Genomic DNA, 10,740 nt, shown 5'->3' on the forward strand with positions numbered 1-10,740 from the left:
AAGCAGTGGTATCAACGCAGAGTACTAAGACCAGATCGAGACCATTTAGGAGTAGTCAGATTAATATCGGACCTTTTGGACTTTGGAGACATGCTTTAAAAGATCAGAACGTTTCGAGATCGATCGAGACAATCTTCAACCCCCAATTATATTATTTGATTTGGACCTAAAGACTACAAGACCTAAGTGGCTATTTTCTGTCTTAATTTAAGCTTCTGGTCCGATGGGCCTTGAGCTAAAGCCCAATATCGATAACTTGTTAAATTAAATGTATTAAGTAACTTTTAGAACATAATGAACACGGACTGACACCAACAGAGAAAACCGATCAAAGATTTTCTCCATTTCTCCGAACTGAAGATATTAATCAAAAGAATTAAGTAGTGGAGGATTGGAATCTGTGATCGGAAATCGTAACGATGCCGCCGAAGAAGATGGGGGTGAACAGCAAAGCGGAGGCTGCTAGGGCACGGAAGAGCGCCACCGAGGCGGAGCGTAAGGAAAAGGACGCGCGTGAGAAGGAGGAGAATACTGGCGTGAAGCGGAGGGAGGGAAGTCACGTGCGGCGAAGAAACGCGAAGAGGAGTCGGAGAAGAAAGCCGAGGCTGCTGCTCGGAAGGCGGAGGTGCGGCGGTTGGCTGAGATTGAGGAGAAAGAGCTCGAGAAGTCTCTTAAGAAGGTTGATAAGAAAGCGACTAGGGTTTCGATACCGGTGCCGAAGGTGACCGAGGCGGAGCTGATTCGGCGGGAAGGAGGAGGAGCAGGCGCAGATCTTGAAGAAGGCGGAGGAGGAAAAACGAAAGCAGAGTCGGACGGCGAAGGAGGAGGAGTATGAGAAAATGGTGCTTGTTGAGAATACTAATCGGGATGATACAGTAATCGAGGCTAGGTCAGTGGAGGAAGCGATTGCACAGATGTCGGTTGCGGATAGCTTGCCTGTGGATAAACATCCTGAGAAAAGGCTTAAAGCTTCGTTTAAGGTGCGTTTTTGGTTCTCAATTCATTAGTGACAATGGATAACATCTACAGATTACAGTTCTGATTGTTCGATTATTGGGTGCTTGATTGTTTGAGAAGTTTTGTTTTTGTTGTGAGAATGCTGAAGTAAAAAGATTGACAATCATTTGAATTTGTCTACATATATGTTGGTTAATACTTAATACATCATAAACCTGCCTATAGCCCTATATTAGAACTAAAAGGTTGAATTTTATGATGTTATTTGATCTTTCTCAAGTGTTGAATCATTGAAATTTGCAGGCTTTTGAAGAAGCTGAGCTTCCCAATCTGAAAGCTGAAAAGCCTGGCCTAACTCACACTCAGTATAAGGACATGATATGGAAGCTATGGAAAAAATCTCCTGATAATCCACTTAACCAGGTATCTATATCAACATAACATTGTAAACTCATTGTAATTAGACTATTTACTAAATAATTAGTTTTAAAATTACTAATCTGTCTTTGAATTCCATATAGATCTTTGTTTTTCTAATAGCAGATAAGATTAGGTTTGTTAAGTAAGAAGTAAGAACTCTTTTAATGTTAAAGATTGCAATAGGGTAATAACATATCAGCATAAAGAATACCTAAAAGTATGAAGAAATTAATTAAGAAGATTTCAGAAACAAGAACTCTTTTCTATCGTTTTTTGCAAAAGACATAAATGCCCTTCTCATCTTAGTCATAAAAAAAACCCTAGAAAGCTTGTTAGGGAAAATAGAAAAAGTCTTTGCTAATGGAAACTCAAAAAATATCAGAAATGTCCTTAGTTTTCGTATGTATATTTTCATACATAGATATAGATACAACATATTATTTCATATTTATAAATTATAATTATATATTATGTATTTTTTTAGGTTGCAGAGAAATAGGTCGCTCAATTTCAACCGAGATGCATTATATATTCCTAATAGAGAGAGAGAGAGAGAGAGAGAGAGAGAGAGAGAGAGAGAGAGAGAGAGAGAGAGGTTGTGGTTTCATGTATAGAGGTGATCATTTGTGTATAAGGTAACACCTAATTTGGAGGTTTTTTTGCCCCTTTTTGTGCTCCCTTATGCATTTGTGATTGTTGTTCTAAAGTTTAAACACTGGTATGATCTTGTATGAACTTTGAACTCATATTTCTCTTCTTTTAATCAAAGTAATAATAATTTCCTTTGTCCATCTTTAAACAATTTTTGTGTACTTGTAGTAGTTGTTTGTTTAATGTGGTTGATGATAGATCAATCAAACATGAGAAAGTATACACAAATAACTCATGTGACACGTGACACAACATGAAAAGGATATGTTTTTATCTGTGTTAGATGCGAATTTAATACAAAATAGAAATTGCTTATTACATTTCCAAAATAAAAGGGAATAACAAAGACTAAACTCAAGAAGCTATGGTGAAAGCTATCTAAAAACATTTGCTACAAATCGCACCAAAATCCACATATATAAGGAACTAAGTTCTGAAAGCTTTATGAATATCAAAGACTAAAATCAAAATTCGGAGTTCAAACAGAAAAAAGAAAAAGAAACATACCATGGTGTTAGAAGCCATAAATTCTGAAGAGACAAAGGTGGTGAGACTAGACAAAATTGGAGTGAAGTGAAGCGTGACTATGGGGGTGTTTAGCTTAGCTTTTTAGAGGCCAAAAGATCTTTTTGGAAAAGTTATAAAAAGTCATGTTTTCCTGACTTTTCCAAAAAGTTGATTTTCCCTCTTTGCAAAATTCAAAAGTAGCTTTTAGAAGTCTTTTGCCAAACATCTTTTGACTATCATCTTTTTCTAAAAGAACTTTTGGCCATTCAAAAGCTAAGCCTATGTAGCATAAGTTGGTGAGACTTGAGAGCGAATCTAGATTCTAATGAAAGGTGGGACAAGTAGGATAAGGGCATTAGGTGATTATTAGCCGACTAGGGTTAAAATTTCAATAGATAAAAGTTTGTGTTTTAATTTCATTAAATTATATGTGTATATAAGGGGGTGTTTCGGATTACTTTTTAAGCCTAAAAGTTTTTTTTTTTTTTTTTTGTAAAAGTTCTTTTGAGGAAACAAAAACCAAAAGTGGGTTTTAAAAAGTGTTTGGGTAGTATTTTTTTGACTTTTGAGTGTGATTTAGCTTTAAAAGTCCGAAAGTTACAAAAAGTCACACTTTTTAAAACTCATTTTTTTCTTCTTTACAAAAAGTTATTTTGAAAAGAGCCTTTGCATCTTCCAAACATCTTTATAACTTTTTAGACAAGTTAAAAGACAAAAGTCATTTAAAAAGTATTCCCAAACACCCTCTAAATATGGTGAGTCACATGAATTTAATTTGTGTCATATATGTGTTTAAACAAGTAATTTATGTATGACCTTCATTTAAGACACAAAACACAAACTTAAAATGCATATGGACACGAATAAACACAAACCTGGAATCAAGTTCTTCATTAAAATCATCGAGCATCTGCCACATACTTGGAATCGAGTTCTTCAACGCAATTAAATCATTTTGGAATCTAGTTTCATTAAAATCATCGAGCATCTACCCCATAAACTGAACTCTTTAAGCTGTCCACTTGTCCTTGAAGGGCATAAATGTTTGCTAAAGCCATATCAAAATCAAGTCCCACGACCATACAACTACCAGAAAAATGTTAACTTTTAATGATTTGTTTATGCTCGAAGAAAAGTGTTAACTTTTAATGATTTGTATATGCTTGAAAGTAGTTCGGATTCCATATAATGAATAACCCTGTTGATCCATGGTTACATCCATAAATGCAAAATAGTTTTGCATAAGATGACATAAATATCTTATGAACTTTTTGTGTTTGGTCCTTTTAATCCCTAAACTATTTGTGTGGCTTTGTGAGTGAAACAACAAGAACTGAAGTATAGAATTAGCATAATAAATTGAGAAGAAATAGTGGAATAGTTCATAAACATACATGATCTTTTATTCAAATGTGGTTCCGTCTAGGTCAGTAAGAGCATCATTAGCAGATTCCTCTGAATTAAATTGAACAAACTCAAATACTTTTATCGTCCTTGGTGATCTTAATGAATCCTCCCAAATTTTCTGAAAATCTTCTCCAATTTAGCATCTATGACGAACAGATCAAGATTCTTCATGAACAAGTTTGCTACTCCAGTTTTTCTCGTAAGTGGATCTTGTTGACACCACATTAGCCTTATGGGTTTTCTTCTCAACTCAAAGTGATTTAATCGCAATAACGCCACCGTTGTTAAATTGCGTTATTACAAAAGTAAACAAAAAAGAAAATGGACAAGCAGAAACATAAACAAATCGAATTTATATAAATCAAAGATTCATAAATAAGAATACATACTTGAATGTTGATGTATACAACAGAAAACAAAAACTCGAAATTGTAGATTGAGGCCTGCAGTTACAGTGTCCTAAGACAGAAATTTCCCTGGTAGGGATCTGTCTAGAGGATACAACAATCAACCAAGATCTTTTCTTGATTCTGACGAAATTTACTATGTTCCCTTCATTGAATGTGGAATACAAAATTATATGAGGAATTTTTGTGGTTTTTCTGAACCCGAAATCTGGTCTTTGGTGATCTATTTATAGATATACATTGACTGTTTTTCCCTCCAAAAACTGCTAACCAAAAATAACTGTCAAGACAGTTAAAACGAATTTAACAGATTTTTAATAAAAAAAGTCAAAGTCGGAATTAATATATAAAAATAATTTAATTAGCCCAATCACCAAATCCAACCCAATCCCTTTAGTCCAAGCATTTGATCTAATTAGTAAACAACTAGTATGAGGCTTTTTAAGGGAGTATAAGTTTCATCTATCTTCCAATGTGGGACAAGTCCCATAGAGAAAGTTTACCATTTAACAAAGTTCAACAATACCCCACATTTTCTATTCAAACTCCAAGAATACCCCACATTTGGATAAAAAATAAGAGAACTTTGATATTCAAATAAGGGAAGTAAGATATAACATGCATCTGAATAGGTGTTGTAAAACTTGAACCTTTCATAGTGAGTACTACTTGGATCTACTTTGTGGATAGTGAACTAGAGTCTTGAACTAACCACTTTTTATGGTAGAATAAAAAAAAAGTATCACACATGTCATATCTAAGCATAGATCATTTCTTACCGTTGTGTTCATTTCGGTCGTGAACAATCCTTTCTTCATGAGACTTTTAGAGAGCTTAGCCATATTAGCTCCCAAAGATGCGACCTCACATCCATCTCACATAGGTAATGCTAATCTGGAACAATTCGTACTATTCCACTATAAAAGCTATCAACATTATTAAGAATAAATATTCATCCCTATATCATCAACAGAAAAACACAAAATAATTATCATAGGAGTGTGCATACCTTTGTGTTAGTGCTTCTTTGAGTCTTTCCCAACTAGTCCTATTGAACCTAGACCATGGGATTTCCAATGTTGCTAGGTTAGGTTTCCGCCATATGGTGACTCATTGTGTTGGCTTTAAGCCCATTCCCCTCGATGTGAAGAGAACTTGCTCTCTACTAAGGCCTTTTGTCAAAGGATCAACTATATTTTCCTTTGACTTTATGTAACTAATGGAAATGATTCCATTCTTCAACAAGTCTCTTATTGTAATATGTCTGCGCCTAATATGTCACGACTTGCCATTGTATATCTGACGTTGTGCTCTAGTAAGAGCAGCCATGCTATCACAATTTATGCCAATGGCAGTAACAGGTTGAGGCCACAGAGGAATACTTTCTAGGAAGCTTTTGAGCCATTCAGCTTCTTCAACAACTTTATCTAAAGCAACAAACTCTGATTCCATTGTAGAACGAGTATTCACAATTTGCTTAGATGATTTCCAAGAGATAGCAGCTCCAACAAGTGTAAACACATATCCACTTGTGGATTTTGCCTCAGAAGTATTGGAAATCCAGTTTGCATCACAATATCCTTCTAGTACAGGAGGATACCTCGTGTAATGCAATCCATAATTCATTGTATGCTTTAAATATCTAAGCACTTTTACTAATGCATACCAATGATCTTTCCTAGGATTGTGGGAGTAACTACTCAATCTACTTCCACTATAAGCCAAGTCCGATCTAGTACAATTTATAATATACATTAACCTACCAAGAACTTGAGTATAGTCTAACTGAGCTACACTATCACCTTTATTCTTCTTAGGATGACTTGAAGGATCAAAGGGGGTGACTACCGGCTTGTCATCATAGTGTCCAAACTTCTTAAGTACATTTTCAATATAATAGGACTGAGTAAGAGTATAACCATCTGGTCTTCTTTGAACTCTTACACCAATGATCACATCTACTACTCCCAAGTCCTGCATGGAAAAAGAGGAGTGTAGCATTTTCTTGGTTTGATTGATCACATCCAAATTAGTACCCATTATAAGCATATCATCCACATGCAAGCATATGATGACACAAACACTCTTGTATTGTTTGACATAAGCACATTTATCACATTCATTAATTCTAAATCCAGTAGAGACTAGAGAGTAATGTGTTGTCAAATTTCTCATGCTATTGCTTTGGAGCATGTTTTAGTCCATAAAGTGATCTAACTGACTTAAAGGCTTGGTTTTCTTGACCTTTAACCACAAACCCTTTAGGTTGATTGTGACAACCCGATATTTCAAGTCAATGTAATGACCTAAGTCAAATATTGTAATCTATTTTGAATTAATAAATAAATAAAAATAGCGTCAGAAATGAAATGTTCAAAAGTCTCAATTGGGATACATAAAATGATAGCTATCTTGTCAAGGTTTTCAAAAATATAAAGAACACTCAAATCCGAGTTATAACAAAGAAGTTATGACCAATCAAAGATCTGTGTCAAAACCGGGAAAACAATGTTAAGCATAAAATGCGAAATTCCAATAAAATACTTTTTAGCCTTAGGTATCTAAATGAAAGTTGTAGATATCATTAAACCGTAAACATACATAAAAAGAACGTCCAAAACTGACTTCGTATGAGGAAGTTATGATTTTTTGAAGTTTCGGATATAACGGTAGACAACTAAAAACTTGAAATAAAGATCTAGCGATATTTACCCGACACAACCTAAACGAAAAATTGAAGATCTCGACAATAGTAGTACAGCGGTAAAAAGACAAACGAAAAGGAACGTCGGATGAAGAAGTTATGAATTTTTAACGGACTTTTCATGTCCCGGCCTGTTAAAAATTTAATATTAAAAATAAAGTCAAAATTAACCAATGGAGTCTAAATGAGAGTTGTAGAGTATATTCTCACCAATGCGTGGATATAAAGAACGTCAAAAATGGAGCTCGTATGCGGAAGTTACGGATTTTTAAAGATCTGATTGGCCACGTCGCCCCTCTAGTCACATAGCCAATCACTTCTGAAGCTTGGTCCTCGATGATGCAAGACTTCTCACAGAACGCGCTGCATACGAAGGAATGCCCTGCGCTCTGGAATGCCCCGCGTTCTCAGCAGGAACGCCCCACGTATGAGGGTCAGTTACCCCTATATAAAGGGTGCGAGGCTTCCGAATTATTTTGCCAATTCACAACCTTTCTCCCATATTTTCTCACTCTCGCGCATCCCGAAACTATCCCGATGCCCCGGTTATGTATCCAAGATCCGACGAAGGTCCGAAGGTCGGAAACTCCCGAGAAATTTTCCACTTTCCGGTCGAAGTGCTGCCCGAGAAAAGTCTTGTTTTCTTCAAATCATCACACTTACCAGGTGAGTTCATACCCCTATATTTTCACGTTTTTACTATATTTTGGGGGGGGGGGGGGGGGGGGGGAATACAAGTGAAACACAAGAAAAACTTATGTTAAAATGCAAATCGTTACATACGGTTTCTAATGCTTTATCTACATTTTGTGTTTAAGTGTTAAATAAGTAAAATAACGTTATTACAAATGTTATACTTTACATACAAAGTTGGTAATACACTAAGGTTTATCATTCAAATGAAACACACTTTTGAAAAACTATAATAGGTATAGTTTACGAGATATTCATGATATTTTATACTCTATGAACACTATAGAAAGGAAATAGTTACATTTACAAGAAAAATTGACTTTTCATACGTATATGTATTTGATACAGACTTTTGTGAGACATTTAACTTCATGTACTTTCAAGTACGCATTTCAAGTCCTATGTTATAAACCATAATCTCCTGTAGGGAGAGCGTGATACTTGTGTATAGATCTATACGGGATTTACAATCTCGCACCTAAACTGTTAGCTACAGTTGGACCGGCAGGTCTGGGGTGACAAACGTCATATCATTCCAACGTCTGAAGAACGTTGTGACAGGCAGTCTGGGTCAATAGTACGGTTATAAAACTCACATGAAGTTTTAAAACATATTATTTACGGGGCTATCAAACGCCTTACTGATTATATATACATATATAAATCTACTTACACTATTTTAGGTATGGAAAATACTTATGCATTCCGATTTTTGAAACTTTTAAAAACTACCATTCATTTATAGAAAATATTTGATTTTCTGGAAACAAACTCGATTACTTTACACAAAAAGGCATATCATTCTTATACAAAAACGCTTATGAACTCACCAACTTAATTTTTGACACTTTTTCAAAACTACTTGTATTTCTTAGAGGGATTCAGTAATACATGTAAACCACAGCTTTTGGGAATGGAACGCTAAGGCGTCAAATTTCAAACTTATTATATCATCATAGTGTAATTTCTTTTGAAACATGTATTACAATCAACAATGTAACTTTTTAAATTATATTTATGATGGTTGTGTTTGCTTTCTTTACGATTTACTCAACTGTTATGATACTACATGAAGTCATCTGCCCTCGAACGATTCCGCCGTTCTGGTTTGGGCGTGTGGCAGATTGGTATCAAAGCATTGTTTATAGTGAACTAAGTATATCGAACCACATAAATGTAAAGGGACTAAAACTCTTTGACAAAACGCTTTCACATCAACCATACTTCACTAAATTAAAATGTTAGTTTTCATAAATGTACAAATACATGCATGCAACAGTTTAATGTCATAGTTAGAACTATAGAAAAGTATTAAGACAATTTGGAGTAGTTGTATATCCGAGATATGACCAACGTGTGTCGGGGAATAGTTGTAGTGAGCAACAAGTCAAAAACTTACCAAAGTAACACTAGAATCAAACCTACAAATTTAAATACTATAGAAGTATTTATGACACAATAAAAACTATAACAAGCGAGTAAACCCCGACATTTCGTTAGGACTAGGATAGTCAATTAAAATAAAAATTAAGCTTATTAAAACTAAAAACCTTCACTGATAGGGCTATAATTGCAAAGTGCATACTTTAAGGTTACACATGAGTGAGGTTGCATGGGCTTAGGATTTATGATTTCACTTTAGGCTCTTTTCCTTGTTTGGATGTGGGCTTGGAGTGAAGCTACTTATCCAACGGTCCATTCAACCTCGATTGTATGTAATTCGTATACACTAGGTAATTATAGGAGGACTCGGTGTAGGTCTTATCATAGAATTTTCTCCTTACACTCAAATTATATATATAATTCTCTTATCTCTATTCTCGATTAGACAAAATGGTAGGATTTCATATCCCCGAGGATCCCTACTACCCAAACCAGGGCAATGGAGGTTGGATTGAGGAGGATCCAAAAGAGGATCCCGAAGAAGAGGAAGAGGAAGAGGATGATGAGGGCACTGACTCAGAACCTGAGGTCTACAATCCTCCCCAGAAGGCACCAAACCCCAGATGGAACTTTCAGGGTCCGACGCCCCTCTGGGCTGTAGATCTGAAACGATGGAGCAAGGAACAAGGATAACGTCCACCCTGTGGCATGGGACAAGGCTTTTATAACCTCAGTAATGGAGGTTCGGCTGACAGAGCACTCCCTGTCATGGTTCGTTGCATCGCCAATCAAGGCAAGCAAGCAAGGGTAAATGCCAACCAAATCATGGACGTTGATGCCACTACCCAAATCACGACGGTACGTCTTCGTCGCCTGGACGAAGAACATGATCGAACAATAGAGCACACATTTTCCCTTCAGAAGGACATTACCGCTGCTAGAGCCGAGGTAAGGGAGTTCCGGAAAAACGAAGCCGCAATGGAGAGGCGCGTCATCGAGGCTGAACGTCAAGTAGCTCGAGCTCAAACTACCACAACAACATAGCATGGCCCGCAGCGTACCACCCGCTCGGAGTAGATCGTGTACTTCTTGTGCTATGTATAGACTTATCGGGTGAGCGTTAGTGCTACTCTTTCCTTTATGTATGTAAACCCGACGGATTGTGAGTACACAATTCGAGGGTCTGAATGCTGTCAAATTTTCCCATTTTCATTGATGTACTCTAGACCTGTGTTAAGGTCAAATTTTCCTGATCGATGTATCGAATATTAATATCAATGAGGTTGACACGCATTTATTATTTCATTGGGTATTTCATTAAGTTCTTAAAATACTAAGGAGATCATATACTTATTATTGTAAGTTTCCATTTCACAATTAACTTACAAATTCGGTAATGTTCGGAACGTCAACCATATAATACTAAGACCTTCCATAATCATTTCTGAAGACTTATCAAGAATTCGTCTATTAACTTATGGCAGAATCATGCTGCCAAGAAGGAATCCCCGATGCTTCAATACTATAGGAACTCCAACATCACCTCCACCACTACCCCAATCAATGGACAATGCTGTTTTCCAGGCTGCAGTAACAGCTGCTGTTACAGCA

General features: G+C 36.0%; 1 protein-coding gene across 1 annotated transcript; it reads left to right on the plus strand.

Moving 5' to 3' along the window:
- The first annotated feature begins 277 nt into the window (after positions 1 to 277).
- On the plus strand, positions 278 to 2,179 carry LOC111914967 (uncharacterized). Its single transcript, XM_023910673.3, is given in 5 exon segments — positions 278 to 525; positions 528 to 748; positions 750 to 980; positions 1,261 to 1,380; positions 1,862 to 2,179. Coding segments are annotated over 5 exon segments (693 nt in total). The 5' UTR covers positions 278 to 419; the 3' UTR covers positions 1,877 to 2,179.
- The last annotated feature ends 8,561 nt before the right edge of the window (positions 2,180 to 10,740 follow it).

Source organism: Lactuca sativa, chromosome 8 (genome assembly GCF_002870075.4).
Source record: "Lactuca sativa cultivar Salinas chromosome 8, Lsat_Salinas_v11, whole genome shotgun sequence".
In the NCBI taxonomy this organism is placed as follows: domain Eukaryota; kingdom Viridiplantae; phylum Streptophyta; class Magnoliopsida; order Asterales; family Asteraceae; genus Lactuca; species Lactuca sativa.